Source organism: Toxotes jaculatrix, chromosome 8, assembly GCF_017976425.1.
Source record: "Toxotes jaculatrix isolate fToxJac2 chromosome 8, fToxJac2.pri, whole genome shotgun sequence".
In the NCBI taxonomy this organism is placed as follows: domain Eukaryota; kingdom Metazoa; phylum Chordata; class Actinopteri; family Toxotidae; genus Toxotes; species Toxotes jaculatrix.
Window position 1 is genome coordinate 9,933,792 of NC_054401.1, and position 27,568 is coordinate 9,961,359.

Consider the following 27,568-nt stretch of genomic DNA (forward strand, 5'->3'; position numbering starts at 1 on the left):
TCTTCCTGTTTCTCTTCCTTTCCCCTCTTCTTCCTGCACGACAGAACCTCCTATGCCCCAACCAGCTCCTTTACCTGTCTCCTCTTCTTTTCCTCCAGTGGAGAAAGAGCAAATAAACAAACCAACAAACAGCATTTCTTGTGCATATGTGTGGATATCTGTTCATAAGGTGTAAATAATTAGATTCTCACACGTTCACCCCTTTTTCTCTGGAGCCTTAACACATGTGATATGCCTTTTTTTTAAATGACGTTTGGTGGCAGCCAGTGTCTCTGGCCAGCTCATTGGTTCTTGTCAGGCAGAACAGCCATTGCCAAGGAACTGGCAGCAGTGTAATCCAGCCTGTCATGCTTTTCCAAAAACATTCGTCTACAGTCCTTATCAGGAAAATTTTACGCCAGGAGAATATTAATGACAAATTCTCACAAACAGGCCTCCTCTATAGGGACTATAGCTGCTTAATTGTTCAAGCTCACATAGGAATCAGAGCCTGAAACACACTGTTGACTTTCACAGCAGAAAAATGTTTATAGTTTGATATTCTCTTTTAAAAGCCTGAATGCTGGAATGCTATCAGTAACATGGCGAAATTAGGCATGCTGATGATATCAAACTGAAATATCTCATAAACTATTCGATGGGTTGCTATGAAATGTGGTACAGACATTCTTGTGTATGTGCATTTTAAGGCTTATCAGATGTCAAAACTTAAGCGTTTCCTCTCATAATTATTTTGATAGTTGTGAATAATTAAAATAATCTAGTGGACAAATTTAATATTTATTATATTTAAAAATTACAGACTGGTATAAGTGATTTGAATATTTACTATACAGCAAATATATGATAAATGTAAGTTATAATTAAAAATTAACCTCAATCAGTAAACTTTAAATGCATGATCTTTTTGACCTCTAGGTCAAATTAATTAAGTCTTTCTCAATATATTATTTCATTATCATACAATTCATTGCTGCCAGTTAATTTTTCTTCAAAGGTAGTTAATGAAATTACCAGACACTGATAGATGTGATGTACAGTTACATTCATCATTCCCAAGATATGGAGGGACAATGAGCATTATTGATATGTAGGACTGGACATGTTTGTCTGTCTGCAGTTCAAAAGACACAGGAAGGCACCTGAGTGAAAAAGTGAGATTGTTGTAAGAGTAGAAAAAATCCTGTACTACAAGTTTCAGGAGCTTTGTGTGCACTAGCTCGTCCTGCTCACTGAGAGCTGAATTTCTGTGAGGGCTGCAGGTCGGCCCAACTCCTCCACCCAGACATCAGCTCTGTCTCTGGGGAAAAGGAGTGAAATCGGAAGTAGGTAAATGTCTTTTGTCTTAACCTCAGTCCTATATGGGCTCATCTGATTCCTCACTTTCTCTCTCCTCTTGCAGGGAGGACAGCGTGAGGACAGGGCTAGTGGGTGACACAGGGGAGGGAGGAGATGAAGGTGAGGTTGAGGAGGAGGTAGAAGGGGACGTCAACTCTTGAGGAGCGGCATCAACTCCTCTTGTGGCAGTGAAGCTACCACTCATGCTCCCCACACTGCTGGGGGAGGAGGGAGCACTGTCACACCCGGCAGCTCCTCTGGAAAATGATGCTTTCCCTCGGGAATCCTCTTTGGACTCCTTCCTCACCAGCTCCCCCTCAAGTCTGCTCCCCTCTCCCCACAGGTCTCTGTCCCGAGTGGGGGAGGAAGGGGTGGATGAGGGAGGCTGGTGCTTCTTGGTTTTCCTGCTGGCATCCCTGAAGCTGGCGAGAGGTGGACGAAGCCTCACCCCGCTACGAGTTGAGCCCTCTATAGCCTTCTGTAACTGTTAGAAAAGAGAAACGGGTTTAAATATCTACGGAGGCAAACCATGAAGCACAGGAGAATGTGCTGAAGCGACAATGTAGGATTACTAAAGTGAACACCGAGGGAGTTGAGCTGTGAGGGCGGTGAACGGAATAACCACATGAATCAGAGCATAAAGCATGATGCACCCTGTGACAGAACAACGGCCCACAACATGAGATCACCACAGCTTGTTGTCATGCCGCATTACAGGATCGAACTGAGAGAGGTGACAAAAAACATGCAGATAAAGAAAAAAAACAGAGCCATTACCTCTTTCAGCGCCACGACACCCACCAGCTTTCCAATACTGGTGACATAGGCGTGACTGAGACCCAGCAGAGAGAACAGAGTGTGGGTCTGAGTAATGGCAGAGAGGAAGACATGATCCAGTCAGTGTTCAATGTATTGTACAGTGACAGTATTCTGCCTGCATGGCTGCACTCTTCCTCGTAAACATTTTCTAGAAGAAATATGTGGCATGGCTACATAGCATGAGTCACAGCATAAAATTCAAGATTCAGGATTCAATGCTTTCACATGAACAGAGAATAAGCTGCAGCGAGCTGCACATGAAAAGTCTGTTTTCTGTCCTCAATGATCCCCATTCATTAGAAATAAAAAATAAATAAACTTGAGCGATTTATAATTCCATTTTCATCAGTCGGGAACTCACAAGACACAGATAAAAAAAACAAAAAAACATTTACATGCAGGTTTCTTTTAAACTTGTGTGGAGCATGTTTCAATTTTTTTTCAAGTTCTGACAGGATTGACTCAACCAGTTTGGATGACATGAAGGCCTGCATGATGAATTGCTGAGACTTGGATGGTGTTACATCAGCCCTTCTGTGAGTCCCTGTGACCTATGTTTACCCATAACACCCTTGTCAGCATAGGTCAGCGGTGAAGTCACATCCTGACTTTTAGTGTATAGCATGGGTCAAACTCCAAATTCACTGCATCCTACATTTCCCATGATGCAAAAGGTTCATTAGACTATCCCTGCCCATGTTATTCAACTGGTTTCACAGGCTGAAGCTGATATGGAAAATAAATACTGAAGACACAGAGTTAGAACAGAAGAATGCAAATACAACAAAGAAGTAAAAAGACAAGTTTAAGAATAGAAATAAATACATTTTACAGTAACTTTTTTTCTGTTAGGCCCAAGTGGTCTAAAGCTCACTAAATAACATGTAATTTCCTGTTTGTTTTATCAGTACAAAAATGAAGGAGTAAAAACATAGTGCAATTCCCAAAATGTTGAACTACACCTTTAAAACCTGCTTATTGGAAATATGAATTGGTAATTGTGGATGACTAATCAGTGTCTGTGCATGATCTTTGCATGCAGCTATGCGTCACTCAGGTGCTGCTCTGGTCACCTTGTGCAGAGATGTTCTTTCCACCAGTTGAAATGGGGAAGGATCTATACGGATCTGCTCCATATCGATTGGTTTGTCCAGCTCTGCCTCTTCCCAGGCTTTGATCTGCATCAGCCAATCACAAGAAAGTGAGACAGACTCAGATTATACAGAGTTTTGTGTTATGTATTTGGATGGTTTGATTGTCACATTGTTGGCTGTACAATCAATCGTGTACAGTACCTCCTCTGGTGACATGGTGTCAGTCAGCGGAGGGGGCGTGGTGTCCTGAGGATAGAGAAGGAAAAACAGAGTGAGGGACAGACAGATGGACGGTCAGCCAGTTCAGATAGCCATACAGATGATGATAAGATGCCCCCTGGTGGTTTTATTGCTCTGGAAAACATGTCAACTCTTCTTTGTTTGCATCATGTCATGTTCTTCCCTTCACATTAGCGAGGTTGGCTCAGGCTGCCATGTTGGGCTGAAGGCCCTGACTGAGCTGTCACTGCAAACTTGACAGTAGATCACTGATGCACTGCTCCCTTGAGCATCTGGGGTCAAAGCAATGAGTATGGGAGGTTGATCTTAGAGGCATACCTGAATTTCAGTCTGGCCTGATGAAGATGTGGAGGAGAAAAGTCTCTGAAGGGTCCTCCTGACAGATGGCAGCTTACGCTTGTCTGAGGAAATGGTATGGCAACACATGTAAGAGGAGAGAGGAAGTGACATTTGATGGGTGAGCCTTTATGTGCCGTGGAAGTGCCATGTTACCTGAACCTGTGTGGTTGGTGGAGGCCTCCTGAGGTTTGGGGGAAGGGATGGGCCCATTGCATTCTTCCTGCACTGTAGCAGTCTGAGGGCACAACATACTCAGTAACTGTATAATGAACTTTTGAAACTAACAAACTTTCCACCCACAGCTTCCATCTGTGGAGCAATTTAAGTTTTTTTTTTTTTTTTCTACCTTGTCTGCGCTCTCCTCTCCGCCCTCCTCATCAACAAAGGTGAAGGACTCCCAGCTGACTTTGGAGCCCTGGCCCGGTGAACTCTGACCTCTTTCAAAGACTCGCCTCTCTGGTGAGAGCCACCAATCAAAGACAGCCTGCAGCTCAGTTCTCTCGATGGAGCCCAGAAGAATCATGGATTCTGCAGAGTGTTAAAGGAATAGTGAGGAAATCATTTCATTTGCTTTTCTGGCGTGGATGAGATGAGAAAATTGATGTTACTCTCATGTCTTTTTGCTAAATATGAATCTAGGGCCAGCAGGTGGTTAGTTTAGCTTTGCATAAAAACTGAAAACGGGGGAACAGGTAGTCTGGCTCTGACCACTGGTACAGAAATGGTCAAAGATAATTCAGAATATAGCTTTAGAAATAAACGCAGACAAACCAATTTTGTATAACCATAATATTTTAATAAAATGTCCAAGGTTACTAAACAAAAGAAAAAAAAACCTTGGATAATACTAAAATAATACAAACACAAACTGTACAAAAAAATTGAAGGGAAAAAAAATAATATTTGGGATTTAATGGGGGGATAGTGTGGGACTGTTTCTTTGCCAAAAGCAGTGACTTCCTGGAGTCTCTAAAATGTTATTATTGAGCTTTTTGAGATGCTGATAAGTTTTTTCTACCTTTGGACTGAGCTTGGCAAGCTGTTTCCCCAAGTATTTATGCAAAGCTAAGCAAACCTTTCCAAGTCTATAGCTTCATATTTGCTGTACAGACATTGATCTTCTCATCTTACTCTCTGCAAGATAGCAAATTTGTGTTTTCCAAAATGCCAAACAGTTCCTTTAAGAATAAACATATGGTCAGGTGACGCTAAGCAAAGGTGAATGCTCTACCTTTAGAATCGACCAGTGGGATGGTTTTCAGGGTCGTGGTTTCTAGCAAATGGTTCAATTCCCGAAAAGTGGATTGAGAAGACAAGAACTTCACTTTGCGGACCATGATGTCTTCCACAAAGATGTTATACTTGCTGGGGAGGCAGAGGTATGACAACATTTACCATTTGCCTTAGGATGGCAGCGGTATGGAACACATAAACGCACAAAATGATCCCTGTAAACTTTACCTGATGTGCCCGAGGGCCAGCTCAGGCAGGTAGGGCAGCTTTTTCACCTGGATGATGGAGTCATAGAGAGAAGGCTGCAGACCCTGGGCCACCATGTTTGCTAGAATGACTGCCACCATCATGGGTAAGATGTGGGAGATCTGACCAGTCAGCTCGAAGCAGATCACTGCTGTGGAAACCGTATGTGTGACGGCGCCCGTCATTGCAGCCGCTCCTGGTAGAAAGCAGTGGGGAGCATAAAGATTATATGGTAAGAGTGAAAGTATGATTACTCTTTAACATTTTTACTCCATCTAATTTTTCTGTACCCAACGAAAAGCCAATTTGGGCTTCAAATATTGTAAGTATTCTAATTTTACAAAACAGAAATTTTGGAGAGAAATCAGATGGTTAAGCATTAAAAATATGCATCTGTTCCCTCCAACTATTAACTTTCTAACTCGTTTATCTGGTGGAGGGTCATGAGGGACTAGAGCCTGTTCCAGCACATACTGGGTGAAAAGTACTTACTGTTAAATACAGACTTATATTAACCCCCAGTTAGGATAAAATTTGGTTACTTTTGTGGTGAAACAGACAGAGCAGGCTTACCACGGTGTGTGAGAAACCAAATTCAAGAGTTGTCAGTTACTTTAAAAGGTTTCATTTGAGGTTATTCAAATGTTTTTCTGCAGGGTTACAGAGTCACATTCAAAACTGCACAGCACAGAGTCTTTAGGTCTATGGGAATCTGAGAACAACACTAAGGAGAGCAGACTGACCAATGACAGCGTAACCTCCTGGCAGGATGCGGTAGACTATTCCATCAAACAGGATTCCATTTGGGAATAGGGTGGCCATGATCTCCCCTACGAGGCGACCGAAAGCAGCTCCTTGAGGAGGGAGATAAGGCACGCTGGTAAAGACAAATTGAACTGAAGCTCAGCAGGAGATACTGCACTCGCACTACAAAATCCTCTTACCTAATATGAACACTGGCATAAAGGCACCTGAGGGGATAGGCATCGTGGTGGAAACTGCTGACATCCAGAACTGCAACACAAAAACAGGATCAAGGTAGGATCGAGACTGGTCCCAGAGGTTTTTCATGCTATTACATATATTTAAAGGCAATACCTACAGTACACAGCAAGAGGGAGGGAGAGTTACCTTCATGATGAAGAAGAGAAGGAGGATGACGAAGACGCTGACATGAGGATGCAGCCATGCAGAGGAGCGACCGAGGCCGGGCGGGGCAGGAGATTCTGATATTTTGGTCCAGGTGAAATTATCAAACAGGGAGTTGATACACTCTCTGGGCATCAGCTGCCACAGGGAACAGACACACATCGAATAATACTGTTTTCACACGATTCTTGTTTTAAAAATGCAAATGTGTGCACATCACATCTTTTTGTTAGGTCAGGAAAACAGAATCAATGGAGGAAAAAAAGTATCTCCACACTGGATTAAAGCTCTCAAAACTTTACTGGACTGAAAGAAGGAAGAATTATGTCTCAACTAGGCTGTAGTGGTAGTAGTGGCAATTCAAAGTTGTGCAGTTTCAAAAACTATATTTTAATAATTTGTTCACATATTTACACAGAAAGTTGCCAATATAAAAACCAATTTCTATGTTCAGATTGTTTCAGTTTAAATTAGTCACAATTAAAGCCTCAATGGAATTGATCAAATTTCTGCCCAACAGGTTGCACTCAAATAATCCAAAAAGGATGGCTTTTGAGGTAAAATAGTTCAATTCTGTAAATCCAGTGTAATTTAAATTTCAATATTAAGGCAGTTCTTTAAAAAAGGATCAAAACCACTGCAGCAAACACTTGATCGCCGCCTCCTGTCGGGTGTGTCTAATGCAGCCTCGCGCCTCTAGCCTCAATCAGAGATGACAGGCAGGCTACAGAGTTCTGTTATCCTTGCTGCTTTCAAAATCTACCCCAAACCGCAGCTTTTTTTCATTGTCAAACTGCTGTCAACACTGTGGCCATCATTTTATTATTTCAGTGTTAATATACACTGTCACTTTCAACCCAACGCTGACAACTACATTATTCTGTTTTGCACATTCATGTCACATCTGTGTCTATAGCTGCACTGTGTAAATATTTTTATTTCATTTGTATTTATTTTATTTTTCTATTTATTGTGAATAGTATTTAGACTTGACAAAGAACTGTGTTTCTCTACACAGTATTTCTGTGCACTGAAATGTTAATGGCACAAAATTTTCCCTCAGGATTAATAAAGTTCTTTCTCATCTTATCTTAGTCTTCAGATCTAACTGACACTGTTATCAGACTTTTATCAGACTTCACACAGCTCCCTCTGGAGCAACAAAAAGCTTTATACAACTTTTTTTTTTCAACACATGCAATAGTACTCCCCAAGACTTGTAAACAGACTTTGATGTGTAAAATCCATGGAGTTCCCCTTTAAGTTGCTAATAAAATTCAAATTATCGCTGCCTTTTTCTGCTTCCATATATAGCATAACATGACAAAACCACACAATGTAGACTCCACTGACCTCCTTTTACAAGACCATAAATATTAATGAACACACACCAAAGAGAAGTCAGAGAGCGTGAGATTGATTCTGTCTAACCTCGCCAGCCATGAACTGTCCAAATCCAGGAGGAAACGTGAAGGTGGCTATGATCAGTGTCACTGCACCTGGATAGATCAATCGACTGGGAGTACAAATACACACACACACAGTCATTAAAAGGAAGTATAGTGTATTCCCAGAAACCTGCAACATGACTAAGAAATGAATGCATGTAACAGTAATGAACATTTGAATGTGAGTGTGTACCAGGACTGATTGTATGCCTCTCCTTGTACTGCAGCTCGCCTCTCTCTAATGGTGACAACTAATGTTCCCTGACTGTTGAGTCTCAGAGGGTAAGTGAATTTCCCCATTGAGTGAATAACTGGCTTAAATGTTGTTAAGGCTTTGCTGCTGTCCTGGCCAGTGTTGTAAGACTGATGAGTTTGGAGAGTGGAGCTGAGATACATTAAAAGAAACTTTATCTGAATGCGTGGTTTGACGGTTTGAGTTCCTGAGAACAACATGAGCTGCCAGAATTAATCTACAGCATCGAGTGAGTGTATAGTCCTGTTTGTGTGTGTGTGTGTGTGTGTGTGTTGTGTGTGTCTCACTGTTTGGTTAGGAAGCGTGTGAGAGCTGTCGGTCTTCTCATAAAGAGAACCACCTGCCTGTTCAGGTAGACAAAGAACGCCCCTAAGAAGCCACATGAGATCCTAACACACAAGAAGCAAACAGTTAGCTCAATCCTTGAACAATAAAACAAATTTACATCTTAACTATTAGATATGGACACAACATGTATTGGCAATAATACATCATTGGTTTGACTACTGTATGCTCCACAGCAGACCAAAAACAGGTACTCGACAGATCCATGTTCCATTTTATTTAAAGATAATATCAAATAAATAATATCAAATGATGACAAAAAAAACCCACCACTGCATCTCTGCACACACACTCACACAGGGAGACACACACGTCCTCGCAAATACCCTCACCCTATTATTGCGAATGCAGGCAGCTCCTGCAGGTCAAAGGGGAAATCCATCCTGAAGTTAGTTTTGAAGAGAGCTGTGATCGTGACTGAGAGACAGAAAAATAAATATTATAAACGATCTTGTAAAGCCACCTCAAAATGTGATTTTAATCACTTCTACTTTAAATTTCCTACACTTTTGTTTTCAACATCTTGAGTTTGAATTTTATTGATTTGCTTTTGTTAAAATCAAAAAAGGGACATAAGAGTCAAGGACACGGGAAAAATTCATTACCTTTACCTAAATAATACAAAATAATAAACAATATTCACATGTTAAATTAGTCAATGCTGAATGCCTGTTCAACTTCTAGTTTCTAACTTTGTCTTATCTGCCGTTTGGTATTGAGCAGGTACAGCTGATTAAGGAAGAGCGTATTTGTGGATTTACTAAAAAATAAGACTTGAAAAAAATTCCCCTCTTTGAACTTCTGGTATACTTCTGGTATAAAAGTAAAGTATTTGGAAATTTTTTATATGAAATATAAGAGCTTGATGTTCGACTATTGAGAAGATGTGTCCCGAGTATGGCTGGATGTAAAAAGTTTGACTTGGAATGATCTTCCCTTTGTGAATTGTATCTTGCACATATAATAATTCTGACTTAGAAAATATTAATATAAACTGTAAGAAACGTTTCTGAAATAAAGAAAGAGACAGGGTCCAGGGATTTGCACAAAAGTTACAAGTGCCTTTACTGTAGTGCTGGTGGATGGCATATATTCTGTAGATGATGACTTAAAACATTTCTGGTTTATCTTAAGAAGCATATCCAGCTACTTTCCATGAAGTGCCAGCTCAGCAGTGTTTCGATGGTTTGTGTGTATGGTTTGTGCGTTAAATGTGCATCTGCTCCGCTTCTCACCAGCATCCTTGTTCCACACAGAGAGCACCCTGAATATGAAGGCGCTGAATGTGGCGGCAAAATATCCCCGCCAGTAATTCCTCACCGCAAAGTAGGTAGACGTGACCTCAATACTGAACAACACCCCTGGTGGTGGGGGGAGAGAGAGAGAGAGAGAGAGAGAGAGAGAAAGAGAGAGAGGGGGGGGGGGGGGGGGGATAGAGGGAGAGGAGGGATTACAGAGGAAAGGAAAAATGAGGATGGATAGTGTGAGCAGGAGAGGGAGAGGATGGAAAAAGAGAGAGACAGAAATAGAAAAGGGGGAGAGAGAGGGGAGAATGAGACCAAAAACACTAGAAGGTAAGGGTGTAATTATACACAACAGGAGAACCACAGGGAGTGAATACACACACTCTTAACACAACCAAACACACATATATATGCATGTACTCTCTCGAACATACACACACACACATACACACAGGGACATAATCAGCATGTGAAGCAATAAAATAAACATCAGAGCCATCAGAAACATTATTCTGAACAAGATTTAAAAAAAACAAAAACAAAAAAAAAACAGCCGAACAGAAGACAAGGATGAAAAAATATTTGAGGACTCACAGTCTGTCATTAGTGTATTCTTTCCTTTCTTTGTCGATTGAAAACTAGGTTTTTAGTGTTTTTAAAAGTGTACTGAGGGATTGTGTACTTTTGAACTTTGACTGACATTGTAATTAACAATTATTGACACTAAAGAGTACTGTTTTGATACTACTCGGTACTTGTGGATAAAGGAGCTGCAATTTGTGAGAACATGTGGAGAACATTTACATAAGCTTCCAAGTGTGCGATCACTTACAAAAAAAACACAATGTTTAAGGACTACTAGTATGTAATTAGTAACATTTTCTTTCTGTATGGAGGATGTCAGAGCCTCACAAACCAGAATTTTGGGTCCAGCAAGTGGGCGTGGATGAGGAGCTCTGAGATGATGGATGAGCTTCACTGTAAATAAGTTTACTTCTTATTGCATCAGTGTTTAATGTTGCCTAAAACCCTTGGAAACTAATAATTGAAATCATTACATCGAAAGAAACATGCCTAGAGTTTTGTGGTTTATTTGGAGTTTATTTGGAGTTCAACGCTTATCAGGACTGTGTGTGTATGTATTTTGATCAGATTTGATTGAAAGATGCCTGGCAACAATAGGCAAACAACCCCACAACAGCCATCAGATCCTGATATCACAAATAGTAAAAAACTAACTGATAAATTAACTTTTTACTGTGATATGAATTATGATAAAACCTAGTTAATGAATTAGGTTTTCACAGCTTTTAAAATGAGAACAAGATCTTTGTCTAGACAAAATTAAGCATCTAGACAAAGATCTTGGGCTAAGGATCTGACCAAGAATTCATTGCCAAATTTTGATACCTGATAGTCTGTGATACCCAATCAGTTGGCGCTCAGGAAGTATTGAGGTCCAACATCCAGGGAGACTTGTATTTCATATTGCAGCCTCAATATGGTACTGATCCAGTACAGGAGGGTGTTTGGTGCAGTATTTTTGGTTGTAAGAGGCAGTGTGCAGATGTACAGTACCTCCTAGTGGAGTGCCGAAACAGCATCCCACCCCCACGGCACAGCCAACAGTCAGTATATCTGTGTAACCATAAGGGTTCTACTGACACAGAAAACAGAGAGGGAGAGGAAAAAACAGGGGGGAAGTAAAGGGGTGAGAGAGAGAGAATGAGGGATGAAAGGCATGAGATGATGAAGGGGAAAATGAAGGTGACGAAGGAACAAGAGCATAGACAGAAAGACAGGAGAGTGAGTTGGAGGAAGACAGAATAAAAGATCAAGGTAGAGAGGACAGGATGGGGGAACCACAGGGAGAGGATTGACAGAAGGGAAATAAAATGGAATAAAGTGAATAAATTATGCTCACTGGAGTGTGGTAAAAAAGTGATAAAGCAGGGGAAAAAAATCATACCAGGAGAATATCAAGCAGAGGATGCACAGGGAGATGACAGTAATCAGACTTAGAGGAGGCAATTAAGAAATCAGGAAACAAACCGAGCGGTCACACTGTCCTGAGAGACAGATCTCTGCAACTGATTGCAGACCGAAAATTAAAGGTAGCAGACATAAAATATTTCCACTGATTATTCATGACCTTGAATTATAACGTTTCTTAACGTAACTTTTTAATATCACAGTTGGGTTAGAGAATATCTTTCACAATCTGTGTTATCTTTGTAGAAGCTTATAGCCTATAATTTTCAGTTTGTGACTTTCTAAAAAGGGGTTGGGATGCTGAAAACTTTGAAGCTCACCACTTCAGAAAAGGCGTGATAGCAGAAAGAACCTCATAATTTAGTATAGTGTAGCTTGCAAGCTGATATGTATGTTTAAATATTCATTCACTTTGAATTGATTGCTGGTGATGCCGGATGCTGGTATGAAGTCGGTTTTAAAGAAACAGTTTGACATTTTTGGAAATGTGTTTATTCATGTTCCTACTGAGAAGTAGATGATAAAATTGATACCAGTCTTATGTTTGTACTTAAAATATGAAGCTGACCTATAGCAAGGGGTGAATTAGCTTAGCTTAATATAAATACTGCTTCTCAGTAGCATTCTCAGAGTCTGCATTCCCCAAAATATTGAGCTGTTCCTTTAAAGTAGACAGAACCTTATAATCCAAGGCTCATGTACTATTGACTGGTCAGTCTGCATGTCTAAACATTAATCCAGTGTTATTCATCACTTGTAATACAGGACACTGGTCTGAGGTCAGATTTAACCTCCACATTTGTGTTACTGATGTTATTTCAGGAGGACAAAGCTGACCAGAGATCTGCGCCTGAGAGAGTCAGGGGGGGGGCAGAGCAAGGCGGGACTTGCCTCCCACGGGGGCAGCAAAACAGGTGGCCACTCCCACAGCACTCGCACACACCAACAGGTCCTGGTTATGGGTTCCATTCTGGGGTTAAGGGTCAGGGGTGGATATGGACAGGAAGGAGGGGAGAAAAACAGAGGAGCGAGGGGACACAGACGAGCAGGGATGAATGAGAAAGCCAAAGGGAGGTGGAGAAAGAGAGAGCAGGGAAAGAAGGAGACAGGGATATGGGAGGTCACTGTTAATACACATGCCAGACATTATCATCACACTATTAATACAGTGAGACACAAACACAGACGAGGTGTGAGGGGGTGAGCCAAAACAAAAACACAAGAGAAACTGGGAGGGGAGGGCGTGAACTGGGTGGGAAAGAGACAGATGGGAGAGGACAACAGGCAAAAGGTTCCCACTTTCTCTTCAACATAAAATTCAAGGACCTCTCAATGACTCTCAAGGACTCAAAATTAGAATGTTTGGCAAACTCGAACACCACAGGGGCCTCATGTAATTTAAGACCCTGCCAAATAAAAAGTGTTGATGGAGCTGAAGGACAAGGAATGACATTTTCAAGGTCATCCAGTCATTTTATAATGAAACTAAGAGTCTACTGTCCACAGACTTTGACCTGATGATGGTGATAAATGAAAAGTCAGGGGATCTCCAAAGTTAATACAATTCAGCCTGAGGTGGACATGAATGGGTGTACAAAGTTCAATGGCAATACATTCAGTACTTGTAAAGACATTTCACTCAACACCACAATCATGAACCTCAAGGTTCCATTACAAAACAAGTCAGATAACTAAAGTAATTAGGATACACAATCTTGGGATCATGAAATTACATAAAATTTCACAGAAATCCATCCAGCAGTTGTTGAACTATACCATTCTGGACTAAAGCGGCGATCCAACTGAGCGACTAATAAACATTGTCATCCCTTGAACCCTGCTACTTGCATGGCAAAAAAAATCACAACAACTCAGTTTGCTCAAATCTGGAAATAAATATTTGTAGAGGCTGTGGGAACCCTGTAATTATGATAAAGACAAACCAAACTGAAGGAAAAGCTGCATTCCATATCCATTAGTACATTAACTGTGGTGAGTGAGACTTATGGGTAATGTAGTCTGTTTTGGTCAGGGCCTCGGCTTACCTCATAGACTCCAGAGAAGATGGACATGAATCGGCTCAGCACTGCCGCACAGATACTGGCGATATGGACAAATGGCCCCTGGAGGTGATGGGAGGAAATCACTGACACAGATGAGCGACGTGTAATGTTATCTACACAGACACTGACTATTGTCTGTAAAACAGAGACTCTAAACTGGGACGTGTTGTATCAGAACAGATAAATCACAGTATAACTGCTGGATGTGACAGTTGCCCTGTTACTGAAATAGGGAAAATGGATGTACTCCTTGGCTGAGGACTTGAATAATTTGCCTCAGTCCCGTGAGAGGAGGGAGAGAGGAAAAACATGACAGGATAATTTATTATCCTCCAGGCTTGGAGAGACGAAGAAGAAAAAAAGATGGAGTGATGGAGATGGAAAAGAGGAGAGGAGGGAGATGATGAGGATGGAGATGCTGGATGAGTGGGTGGTAATAGATGCAGAAAAAGACAAACAGTAAAGAGGTGGAAAGGTGGGTTTGTTTACCTCTTTGCCCACTGGCATTCCACTGCCCAGGCCAGCAGTCAGGCCGATGACTTTAGCTATGAAGGCTTTCAGGGTCAGATACTCCTTCAGGACTACACCTCTAAGGATGGTTTTAAGCTCAGGGATACCAGAACCTGTAAAGAAACAAAAACAGTGGAGGGATAGAGAGAGAAACTAAACATCTGAGTGAAAAGACAGTGAATGTAGTAAGGAAAGAAACAGAGGTTAAGATGCTTGTATCCTACAACAGAAAAACAGATAAAAGGAGGTAAAAACTGGAAACATCAGTTGTTGGAGTGCATAAGAGAGGATGACAGGTGATGGAGAGCTTACCGATGGCCTGTGGGGAAACCAGGTGACAGAAGAGCGAGGCGAACATGACAAGGATCATGGGATATGTAACCCAGGCGAGGTACTGGAGTGGCACATTGCCCTTAAGCTCGCCATGCATCCACTTATAGGCTGGAAGACGGAAAAACGACAGAAATAAAAAGAGTAAGAAGGACCAAAAAAGCACGCTATACACATGAGTATAGATGCAATGATTATCTACAGTAAAAACTAAAATCCTGTGTTATCAAGCAGTAAATTTGACAGGAATAATCCCTACACACTTGGTCTTTGATACCTTGCAGACTCTTGGCACTGGCATAGTCCATACTCCAGCTGACCAGTGCCATAGTCAGTCCCAGAAGAACCAGGAAAATCCAGTCCTCCCCCATCTTGGTCACTATGTACCGCCGCACACGAGCCAAACAATCTGGGACAGAGAGAGAAAATTAATGATTCACCTTGAAGCCATTTATCACTTGATTTAATTACTGACAGTTAGCTATTGTAACAATGCCTGGGAGGGAATCAGTCAGTGTGATTGTGAGTACAGTGACAATGCTGCAGCTCATCATAGAAGCGCCTATAATGCCAGTACAGAATAATCTTAATGGTTTGTGGTGTTCTGACATTTACAAATGGATGTAGGTGCATTGTCTGTAAAAAGTTTTACACATATAAAGGAACATAGAGAAAGACAATACAAATTTTTACTGGCGAGTTTACTGTTAGTGTAGAGAAAAAGTGTTACATTTTTGTCCTGAAGTAAAAGCATTATTTCCCAGTGTAAAAACACACAGTTTGAAGTCCTGACTTCAAAATTGTGTGTAAAGAGGTTGTCACTTAGTCCCTAGTATGGGAGTTAGTTTGTAACACGGGTTTGCTGTTAAAATTTGCAGCCTTCAAGCACAAGCTGAGATTTTGAATAGGTGTCTCTTTGGAGAGCAAAATTTCTGAAGTGATGCCATTTCAATCATTTTCTCGCACTTAACAAAGCTCCCTCCAGAGTCACAAAAGACATTATGCAACCGTTTCCCCCCGCACAGGCTCTGTAGAACCCCTGGTGACTAGTAAATTGACTTCGACATGTACAGTCAGTGGAGTGCCCCTTTAAGTAACTCTTGTACAACACAGTGTAATCCAACTCTTAAATGAAGTGCCACTGTGTTCCTGGGGAGGGGGACAAAATAGCGTCAATACCCTGCAGTAAAACAGAAGCCGAAACAACAACACCAACACCACAGTGTCCTCAAAAATTAGCAGTTAACATTAGCAATGATCTCACTGTAAAGACCAGTGTTCTTCCAGAGTATTAGCTTACTGATGCATTAATGTAGATGATGAATGCAGCGTTGGGTGGTTTTTAGTCCAGGCACAGATGTAATTACCACCGAGGGCACTGAGGTCAGTGGTGGAGGAGGTATTCAGATCTTTTACTTAAAAGTATCAACACGCTGAAAATACTCAATTAAAACTGAAAGTTCTGCATTGTAAATGTTACTTTAAATGTAGGTATTATTAGGAAAAATTGGGTAAAGTATTAAAAGTAAAAGTACTCAAAATACAACAAAATATACTTTCAGATTTTTAATATGTCGGCAGTGTGTTACTGGTGGAGGCTGGAGGTAAATTAATCATCATGTCCTCTGTTTATGTTTCTTTTTGTTTTGTTTTTTTTTTGTTTTTTTAGCAAATTCTAAAATTAAAACACATGCTGAGCATTTTCTCTGCTGACTCCCGTATGTTTTAGACTCAGTATATTAAGATTTGATAACTTTTAGGCTGGCAAAAATGAGGAGAGAAATATTAAGCATTCAGTATTTTTTCCACAAGAATACTATACCTGCGGGGTGGAGATGGCTTTCAGACAGTAATTAGAGCTTTGTGCTGGGAAACAAGATTTAGAATATAACTGAACATCCATCCATTTTCTACCGCTTAATCCGTCAGGGTTGTGGGGGGGCTGGAGCCCATCCCAGCTGACTATGGGCGAGAGGCGGGGGGAGGACAGAAACCTCCCGTGGAGCAGAAGGGCAAAAGCTCCCTTGATCTTGATTTTCAGTTGATCTTCAGAATAACTGAACAGTTAACTGAATAAATAAAATGTGAGACATCTAAATAAAATTTAAAAAAAAAACTGAAATGTTCTTTTATTAGTGCATGAGGTGCTAAGCCTCACTCCCTCATGTTCTCTGCAGCAGCCTTATTAAACTATAGCAGTGCATCATCTTTTATGAGCTTATCGTGTTGCATGTAAAATCATAAGCTGCAAAGTAACCAGTAATTGAAGCCATGGGATGAATGTTGCTCTCTCTGCAAAGTGGTGCATTAAAAGTATGAAGTTTCACATAAAAGAAAAATTGGAAGTGAAGTGCCAGTAGCTCAAAACTGTGTTTAGTTAAAAGGCATTTTGTTAATTTCCACCTCTGTTACCTGGTTACCACATAGGGTGTCATGGCAACTAAAGCATGACCATCACCACAGTTTCCACCTTCTCAATCTTGCTTTTGTTTGGCATCTGAATAGTTTTGAACAGTGCTGCTAATTGTCATAACTCCACTGCTGGTCACCTTGGCATTTGGAGTAGGGACGAGGCTTCTTGGTGGATGAAGCGTGGCTGTGATGCGACTCCAGGGTCACAGGGTGATGATGATGCCGCCGGCCGTGGCCTTTGCGGCCTGAGGCTGTGGCGCTGTCCCCTGCCTGTCTCCTCCATTGTCTCTCAGTCAGCAAACGGGCAGCCTCCCGTCGGGCAAAGTTCCCCAGCTGCTCCCTGTACTCACCGTACAGCTGTAAAAGAGGGGAAACACTGACAATAAACTGTGAAACAAAAAGCAGCAAGTCAACAAATCATGTGCTTGTTGGACCTCTAAGGATTGCAGAGAGGAGAAAGGAGAGGAGCAAGAGAAGGGAAAGGGAAGAGAAGGAGAAATACCTCTGACAACTGAGACTTGGGTGAAGGATAAAACTAGATCCAGCGTCTTGAGATAACGAGAAAGAGATGGGGGGGCGTACAGCGTGTGTGTAAGGGATACACACCAACCTGAATACCCTGGCAGACAGAAATAGACAAAACGGGCATAGGGATCGGAAAATCCCCTCCCTGAGAGGAGGCAGGGGCTGGAAAGGAGCCAGAGGAAGAGATCCTGGAAGAGAGGACATTCCACATCTTCCCCTTCCAAACATGTGCACACTTAACAACTACAACCACAGAAACATCCACAGAAACACACACAGAAACACACACAATGATACACACTTGGTTCAGAAAACATGACACCTTGAGATCCAGTGGGATCACTTTGCACTGCACTCTTTAAAACCAGAGAGGCTGCAAAATACTGCAGATCCAGGTGCAGCTAGGATGTGCAACTGAAACCTACAGATCACATGCATCCCAGCATACAGCAAAGCAGGACGCTAAATCACACGGGGGGTGTGTGTGTGGGGGGGGGGGGGGGGGGCTGCCACACATTTCTGTCTCATGTTCACACAGGGAAGGAGAGCTGACACATCCAACTGTGAGGCCCTGCCAGGATGAAAGCTCAGCTAACTGCACATAGTTCCATTCACGAATAATATAATAAAGGTGCAACAACAGCAATCTGCAATGATGGAAAGAAAAGAAGTTATAAATGATTATATGACAAGTTAGATAAATCCTGTCTTTTGACGAAACTTATTTTCAGTTTGAGTGTCCAAAAACTGCTTTACACAACCATCCACTGTGATGCATGAGTCACTACAACCACATGACAAACAGACTGATATAGAAGTTTATAATTAATACATGAATGCACCACATAGCAGGTGGCCATGCAGTTACGCTGTTAAAGGCTCTTGAAAACTTTTGATGCCACTAAATCGTCTGGCCGGTTATTTTAAACCTCACTAAACACTACCAACCACAAACTCTTATTCAGTACAGTGCTGCACCGGTAACAGCTTATGAGCACTAATGCAACAAGTGTTTGTTGCATTACCCTTGTACTGATGCTGTAAAAGCTGAGATAACAGTAGACCACTGACAAGCTATGCTGAGGAATGCAAACCACTATTGTCTATTTTAATGATTTGGCATTATGCAAAGAGCAGGCTGAGTATTACTTCCATAAATCATTTGTTTGTTTTAGCTTGGTTTGCTGCCACAATAATGGGGTCTGCTACTCAGGACAAGACTCTAATGTGCAGGAGTTTAAATCAGAAGTTACAGGAAAACATTATAACTCAGACAAAGAAGCTTTTCAGCAATGGAAATATAAAAAACGTCAATGCATTGGTTTTTTTCTTGTGTGTAATGGCACACAGCATAATATGTGAACTATCTAGGTATCAATCTCTTATTATCATTGCTTTTAACATTACCTGATACATTTACATGTAATCTCACGTAAACCTATTATCTTCTGCAAAATAGTAGGAACCTACATGATTTGTATGTTTAAAGATATAGAAAACAGCATGTTGTGTAATATCACTCTACAGGTTAAGAAAATAATATGTGCAATAAATGATAATAAAACAGACAGCAGGTTTTGGAATTAAAAATAACTAAAATTATAGAACTGCACTATGTTTAATATATTGTATACCTTATGTACTATAGTCACACACACAAACCATTAAAGCTATTATTTGGGAAATAAAATAATTAAAACATGTAAACAGACACACCAAAACAACTTCTGGAGATTAAAGAAAAAAAAAAAAACACACCTGGAGTGTGTGATTAAGTTTGGCAGCATAAAAAAAATAACCCTGACCAGATGCAGCCTTTGGTCCTCATGTCTTTACCTGTTGCTCATCAGTTGTCTTCAGCATGATGTGGCAGCAGCTCTGTCCCTGTTCTGTCTCCTGTCCTACACTGCAGACAACTTCCACACCACCTCCACCACCACCTCTACCACTGGACTACACATTAACACCAAAGAACTAATCCATCAACATCATCAAACAGGCTCTGGCACCAGACGCCATCAAAACCAGGTACAGTAACAAGAGAAAGCTGTGCACTGTTCACAGAGAGTGAAAGATCTGTTGTTTTATACGTTGAGCTTCCGAGGTCCTAGTGAAATAATATAACATTTCCACTAATACAATATTTACCATTATACATCTTAACGTCGTCTTTCTGTTGTTACATTTGTAGATGACTGCAGCATTTAATTGATTCATTTATTTAGTGATGAATGGTCAATCATGAAATTATAATTTCATATCTATAGATATGAAATTACAATTTCACCTTGGGCTATGGAAAACATAATGCATTGTCTAAATAATTAACTGAAAAAATATAACAGATTAATCACTAATAAAAAAAACTGTTGGATGCAACCCTAATATATTTCCAGTTCCAAGTTCTCTGAATTGTCAAAATGGAAATAAATCTAAAATAACTCAACAGAGACACAGCGTGAGAGAGACATGGAAAGCTGTGACTCATTCATATCAGGTGACTTTGTCCTGTCTTCATCTCTCAACCCTGTTTACCTTTGTGTCACCATGTGACCTTGTACTGTGTCCGCCCTGAGCTGCACAAGCCCCAAAAATGACATGAGTAACCAACATTTTCCCAACTTTCACACGCTTTGAATATAGTTTCTGCCATCAGTTTTGCTCTCTAACCTTCCCACACCAAGTCAAGAACACCACAGGATATACTGTACCCCCACCCCCCCCCACCTCCCCGCTCCCCAACTCCTCTACCTCCTCTACTCGCACTAATTTACTCTCAGCAAGAAAATAATAAGAGCCACCTCCCCTCGTGGCTCTTATTATTTTCATGTACTTTTCTCTCTCTCTCTCTAATCTCTCTACGGACACATGAAAGTAGTCAGGCGTTACTGTACAGCTCTGACACTCACACCCCTCATCATTAGTTTCCTGTGCTCTACTGTAAGAACTCAAGCTTTTACTGTTGTGCTTATTGCAGGTCTCGTGGGATGAAGAAAATGGAGGAATGTAAACCATTCCTCCCTTGGCTCTGTTACGAATACAAAGCCTGTGTTGAATTTTGGTGGTGAGCTGTCAGGAGCTTTGAATTCGTTTACGGATCTGCCCTTTATGAGCTGGATTTAATAAGGTAACATATACTCTAAAAACACAAGAAAGTGAAGAAGAAAGAAACAACTTCGTGGGTAAACAAAAGAAGAAATGAGCTTGTAGGAAGAAAGATATGGAGAGAGAGAAAGAGGGAGCTTAAGTCGCAGTGAGAGCTGCTAATAGAGGCAGAGGTTGAAGGGCAGTGTGACATTGAGAGTTAATTAAAAAAATAATAGCACATTCCTGTGTCCCTTATGAGACAGAGTCAGCACTGCATATTCATAAATATCTGAGTGTACTTGTCTGGCTTCTTAAGCATGCTAAGTTTGTGTTTGTGTGTCTACAAGCGTGTATAAATGGATGCTCTTGTGTGTGTGTGTGTGCTTGTGTCTACATGTGTCTGTGTGTGTGTGAGGTGAGGCCTTCAAACAATATAGTCCTGTCCCTTAGCACAAGGTTAATGATAAAATCTGACCCACTCACTGACGGATAGATCAGGAGATTTACCCTCGCCCCCCCCCCCCCCCCCCCCCCCCCCCCCCTCCCTCTCTCTCTCTCTCTCACACACACATTCACATTCCACAAGAGCATGTCTCCATATGCATACACTAATTAACCAGCACAATAACATTTCCATGCCTCGTCCAAACACTGTTCAAGCTGTCATGTTCTAATTAAGGCATGTCGGCGCAGCCAAGAGAAAAATAAACCAAACTGTAAACTTCCATGTGTTATGTATGAGCCCGCAGTTCAACTTCACACCAAGTAATCCAGGAAAAGAAATCAACCGTGGAGGACTTTTTAACCTCTCTTAACGGTTGTTTACATTTATTTAGCTTTGCCACAACAAGAATTTTAAGTCAGTACAAAAGAAAGCAACACGACAAAAGTTCCCTCTCATTTAAGATGTGAGAGCATCAGACCTTGAAAAAGCTGTTACAACATTAAGAAGGAAACGTTTCAATATACAAATTAGTCAACCTTACCAGAAACTGATCTATGTTCAGAACTGTCTCGAAAGTGTTGATCCTCTCTCTCATCTTGTTAGCCATTCCTCCTGCAGGACGCAGCTCACTCTCTGTCTTGTCTCTAATATACTGTAATTCTTTTTCTGGATATCTATGTCTTACATCTGTCCTTTCCTGTCTTTGCCAGAGTGACGGACATAGGCTGTACCTGCTACCTGCTCCATCCATACAGTATAGACCCCCAGTGACTGACAGGTATGGTCAGTCCTGCACTTCCAGACACACACACTCATACACGCAGACACACAGAGGGGGACAGCAGTAAAGGTTAATACAGACAATTGAGGCTCGACAATAAATTGTCAGCAGCTCTTAATTCAGTGGGGTAGATTCTCAGTCAGGCGGTCGATCCAGCAGATTCCAGCAGAGTCCTGCAGCAGGATCATAAATGATACCAGGCCGGTAGGACACAAGCTTAAGGAATGAAAATAATACTTGCTAACCGAGTGGAGGCCATAACCATATTAACATTGTGTGGGATAGGGTGGATAATACCGTACTGTACTTTAAATGCCTTCAGCATGGATGACATGCTTTACTAAAGCCTGACTGGGCTCTAGGACAGTATACAGTACAGTATCATGTTTTTTTTGTCTGGCTAACATTTGTTTTTGTACTCACACACTTACTTTTCCTCAAACGTGGTTATTAAAGATTGAGTTAAAGTTATGACAAAAACAGATATTGAGCCAAGATATTCTACAATAAATATCCTGACTTTTCACTTTAAACATTAAAGTTCACTGGAAACTCTGAAGAAAAGAGAAATAAACTTGAATTGAGAAAAATATGGAGCAAAATACAAAAAAGAACGCAGCTTATAAAACATTTATATTTTGCACATCTTCCAATTTACAGGCTTACACTGATTTCTTCAGTATCAGCTTGTATCGGCCTGACGTTGAATTAGCTGGGTTCTGTTCTTTACCTTTATTTAGTCTAACTGTTCTCCAACTGTGGGACTGAAAGTGGGTCACTATCTGATGTTCTGTTGTGACCCAGAAGTTCTCACGTGGTTTCTGGGTCTTTGGGGACCTGAGTGCTGCTGGTTTTCAAAGCCACCAGGTAGCTATTTGCATTCATCTTAAAAAAAAAACAAAAAAAAAAAAAACAAACAGCAGCAGGGTTCAGTCAGTTTGTTGGACTGTAGTGTTTTATTTGACTTTGGGTGTCGCAGGGTTTTATATTAACTTACTCGCTAGAAACTACTGCTGGCCCTGAATGTGGAGAGCTGCTGTCAGTTTCAAAATAACACTATTTCATTTCAATGTCATCACTGTGTAAACATATTTTTATTGTAAACATGTTTGATTGTGTTTTAGCCTGCAACAGACTGGGATTTCCCTGCTTTTTTCCTAATGCATACTGGGATACTGGAAAGTTAGCCAACCTAAATACACTGTACAATACAACCATCTTGCTGCCTGTTGTCCTGCACATTTTAATATTTAGAATTATCTTTTTTTAAACATATTTGGGTGCATTTTGTGCTTGTATCAGTAAGGAAATGAGAGAGAAAAGAGAGATGTGAAACAAGATGCAACAAAGGACTCAAATCAAGGTTGGTTAAATTGTCAGTGCCTTAAACCACTAGTCCACAAAGATATCTTCATATTATAAGTTTTAAATTCTTATTTTACTCTAAAAAAAAAAAAATCACAATGATGATTATGGTGATTATTTCTACGAAATCCAATCTAAATTTTAGTGCAGCATACATCCATTTTTATATGAAATATGAAATAAATATAAATTAACTGAATTCAAGCTTTTTTATTTTTTCTTTTGTAATCTTTTTTATTTGTAATTAAAATTACAGCAGACTCTTGTGCTCTGGGTCCTGTTTCCCAAAAACATATTATGAGTTAAGATCGCCTTGATGCTTTTGAGAAATGAAGCGTGGATTTGATTTACTATTCTAATTGTTCTTCCACAGATATTATAGCTCTATAAACACAACTACACATCTGATATCAGATTTTTCTGCCCTTCAGATTTTCTTGTGCCTACTTTTCCAAGCCATCCCTCACCTGTACCTGAACTCTTGTGTGCAGCCTTTCACGTTTCTCCCTCACTCTTCCCCCTGAAACTTTCCCTCTCACCACCCCTTGTCCCCATCCATCTAACCCCCACCCCTGAGGTGAAACCTTACTCGTGGATAAATTTAGCAGCAGTGTGACCCAATGTTCACTGACACACTTCTCCACACTTCTCCCTCTCTCACGCTGTTTGTCTCTCTTTCGGCCCAGCTCTCCCAGGAGGGCAGTTGTGCGGACAGATGGAGGGATTTAACCTTTACACAAAAACAATGACAAGTTATTGACACTTTCACAACTTTAACATGGTGTTTCATCCTGTAGCTACTGACGTAACGGCAAGTAGTTTAATTATTACATTATAGCCACCTCTGTAATTGAAAAGACACATCAAGTGACTGTGATATCAAATGAAATTTAATGGCTTAATCGTCTACATCCCTGTCATTCCAGTCTGTGAGACATTTGGCAGGTGAACATTATCCCTTTTAGTAGCCTGTAACATTTGAGACTTATGAGATCTGTTTCACTGCTGTTGACATTCTCGCAGATTGAGATTCATCTCCTCACACAACCTCATTTTTAACCACATCCATCACACAGACTGTAACACACAACCAGGTGTATCGGAGCAAGCACAAACACACACAGTCTGCCTGTAGAGTTTGTACACAAGCACCTCTCTGTTCTCGCCACCCTGCTGGAGTGTGTCTGTCAGCGTGACACGAGTCCACAGTGGGAGCTTCCTCTTTGTTAAGGTCAAGGGTCAACAACAGCTGTGTGACTTGGAAGTAATTAACACAACTTTACAACAACCAAGGAAATTCTCTAGTTTACAGGCCAATCATTTCTGGATAATTTCCTTATAATTTCTACGATGTTTCCTTTGAAGTGTTATGCAATTACATGACAGAGATTTGCAAGTTCAATTAAATGTTTTCGAGAGTCCTCAAAGTCATAGTGGGTCTCCGACAATGTTACTACAAACGAAACATTATGGACTATGTAAAGATAAAGATAAACAGTTATGTGCAACCTCACCTTGTAACCTGATTTAAGCTCAACACTTGCTGGGAGCTTGAAAAAAAAAAAAAAAAAAAAGCAGACATTTAACATTAACTCCCATCAGCAGTGTACATCTGTGAAGAATTAGCCATCTAAATCATCAACCTGAAAATATACACCGCCATATCCTGCTCCTGATCAATAAATAAATTATATTAGGACAATCTATTAACAGCTCTACACATAAACTCCTCAAATCCTTCAAGGCTCTAATTTCCTCTCACACACACACACAGACGCCATCGCAGCTTTCACACCTGAGAGACATGTGACTTTGCAGAGAAACATTAAGCCTGTAAATAGTGTGATTAATTGAGATTTCTTATTTATATCTGACCTGTGGGCCCCCGAGAGGCTCCAGGAGGGCTGGGGATTAGAGATTTTGCTTCGGGCAAACGTCCCATCTTCTCAAAGCAGAAGAGGAGCTGACACTCTCTCACTGCTTCTCCTCGGTTTGTCAGTTGCTCAGGCTGCTTTAACACATACATACACACCCCAGCTGCTCTAAACTCAGTTGCTCATGTACCTGTCATTCTTCCATCTTATAATTCATAATCAACGACCTTTAAAAACCCTGGAAGTAAACACAACGCTGCAAATCATCCACGGGGGGCGAGGGGGAGAAAAAAACCAATCTGATGCTGTGAGACATTCATTCCCACAGAACAGGTGTGATTGGACAAAAAAAAGCAGAAAAAAATGAGTCAGTGGCGGTGAAACACCAGCAGACATCTCAAGATGCTCCTGGGAGGAATGACCATCATTCTGGATGAGTACTTAAACAGATGAACATGAAGATATAGTGACATGACTTCATCTCAACAAGTACATCTAACCTGTCTGCTCAGGTTTCCTGTATATAGGTATTTATATCCACCACCACATGAAAACAGAAATGACTTTACAAGGCTGCAGATTCAGAAGGTTCAGACAGAAGGTGAGAGAAAGGATCATACAGAAGCAATGGGCTCATGGTTCTAATCTGGGCAATGCAAAAAAAACAAAAAACACAACAACAACAAAAAAAAACAATAACAGTTGAATGAAAGAGTAAGAGCTTGGTATTTGAACACCAAATAAATAATAAAATCCCTGTTTATTGCAGGGATGACTTTACATTTATCGCCTTCACTCAGCGTTTTGTAACGTAGGCGGTGTGAAACCAGCGGAGACTGTTAATGTGTTTGAAGGCTGTACAAATAAACCTGACATCACGTTGCAGAAATCTTGTTCAAGAAGTAAGAAAAGAAAATGGAGGAGCAAGAAGATAGTTGAGAGGAAGAATAATGGAGGAGAACTTTGTGTGATGTAGTGGAGAACGAGGAAACACGCAAAGCACTGCTTGTTGATGAGAAAGGATGCAACAGATGAAAACAGATTACCTGAGCGCAGTTAAGGAAAAACAAAATAATAGATAAAATAATAATAATGAAAGGTAAGAGTGAAAGAATTGGGGAAAGTAAATAAGGAGCGGCAAAGGATGGTTAGAAGAGATAGGTGACAGGTAGATGGAGAGATGAAGGGGAGGCAGGTAAAGGAACATTAAATAAGGGTGAAGGAAGGACATTTAAAGAGACAGAGAGGACAGCAGGCAGGTAAAGGAAGATTTGGGAAAGCCTTACCAGGGTCTGTTGGTATCTCAGAGCCTTCCTTTGCGACGCATCTGCAGCCATTGACACGCTGTCACTGATCCAAAAATAACCTCGCTGGACACCCCAGCATTTCCAATGGCATGGGCAACACCATACACACACACACACTCTCTCTCTCACTTCTTATATACTGTATACACACTTTACGCCAGGTCAAATAAGCACGCAAACATCTTCTGAAGTTTCTCACTCTCCTATAAACTCATTCTCAAACACTCGTGTTACACAGAGAAGATCAAAAAACACAGATGAAGTCCTGCCCAAACGCGTTCTTCTCCAGGTGATCCAGAGGCTGCAAGCCATCCAGCTCCACTGCAGCACTGACAGACGCACAGACAGAAATGAGACAGGCGGACAAAGCAGAGTAAAGCCATCTGATGAGGCAATGAAGGACGCAGCGCTTTCCTTTATTAGAACTGCAGACACCTAATAACACACACACACACACACAACTTGTTGCCCTTAGCAGCACCCTCCCTGCCAGCCGGCCATTAGGTGTATGCGTGTGTGTGTGTGTTTGGATGGACTGTTCTTGTTTGGACAGAGGTGGTGGGGGTAAGGGTAGGGGTTGGAAGGGCACCCCCCATAGGGCTGCCCCTGCAACGTGAGCAGGAAGGTGCACACGACACCCCTATGACAGCTCACACCTAATCAGCCAATGATGCAAGGCAATCCCCATAACACTCACATGCTATGGCAGTTGTCCCTTGGGGGGGCAAGAAAAAAAAAAAAAAAAAAAAACACAGAATGTGCCCTCCCATGGTAAAACCATATTGCTTAACCTCTGAGGCTGGTTCAGATATCCAGAGGAGCTAATACAGGAAGGGAGCTAAGCGTACATGTGCTTCACATCATTCGCTGAAAGCTGAAAAGCTCACAGGCCTTCAGAGTAGACCACCACTGCTCTGCACCCACATGCAGACCACATCCCACTCAGACAAGTTAATCTAAACGTCTGTAACTCGCTGGAGTTCTGGTTCCTCCTCTCATGCTGATGAGACAGGCGGCCTTTATGAAAACCACACAGACACAAGCAGATCCCCCTTAACCCCACCCTGCTTTGTGGTCCACACGCCAGCACATAACAGCCTAATCTCACAGCTACACCAGAGGCCAGCGA

General features: G+C 41.2%; 1 protein-coding gene across 1 annotated transcript; it reads right to left on the reverse strand.

The window, feature by feature from the left end:
* On the reverse strand, positions 1–27,135 carry clcn1b (chloride channel, voltage-sensitive 1b). The gene is made up of 23 exons (XM_041044171.1): positions 26,419–27,135; positions 17,193–17,412; positions 14,921–15,052; positions 14,626–14,754; positions 14,293–14,426; positions 13,786–13,863; positions 11,327–11,405; positions 9,740–9,865; positions 8,837–8,921; positions 8,447–8,548; positions 7,890–7,974; positions 6,441–6,596; positions 6,254–6,323; positions 6,053–6,163; positions 5,292–5,505; positions 5,062–5,195; positions 4,177–4,358; positions 3,984–4,065; positions 3,810–3,892; positions 3,453–3,497; positions 3,231–3,335; positions 2,116–2,202; positions 1–1,822 (listed from the first exon to the last, which is right to left on the reverse strand). The coding sequence occupies exons 1-23, from the start codon at positions 26,467–26,469 to the stop codon at positions 1,358–1,360; spliced, it is 2,955 nt and encodes a 984-aa protein (XP_040900105.1). The 5' UTR covers positions 26,470–27,135; the 3' UTR covers positions 1–1,357.
* Between the last annotated feature and the right edge of the window lie 433 nt (positions 27,136–27,568).

What these genes read in the sequence shown, in the direction of transcription:
- clcn1b (XM_041044171.1), bottom strand. Translation starts at nt 26,469, where the DNA reads ATGGCTGCAGATGCGTCGCAAAGGAAGGCTCTGAGATACCAACAGACC. An exon ending in TTTCGGCACTCCACTAGGAG is followed by an intron (nt 9,866 to 11,326) that starts GTACTGTACATC and finishes CCCCACCACCAG; the next exon opens with GGGTGTTGTTCAGTATTGAG. An exon ending in GAGAGGAGAGCGCAGACAAG is followed by an intron (nt 4,066 to 4,176) that starts GTAGAAAAAAAA and finishes TTGTGCCCTCAG; the next exon opens with ACTGCTACAGTGCAGGAAGA.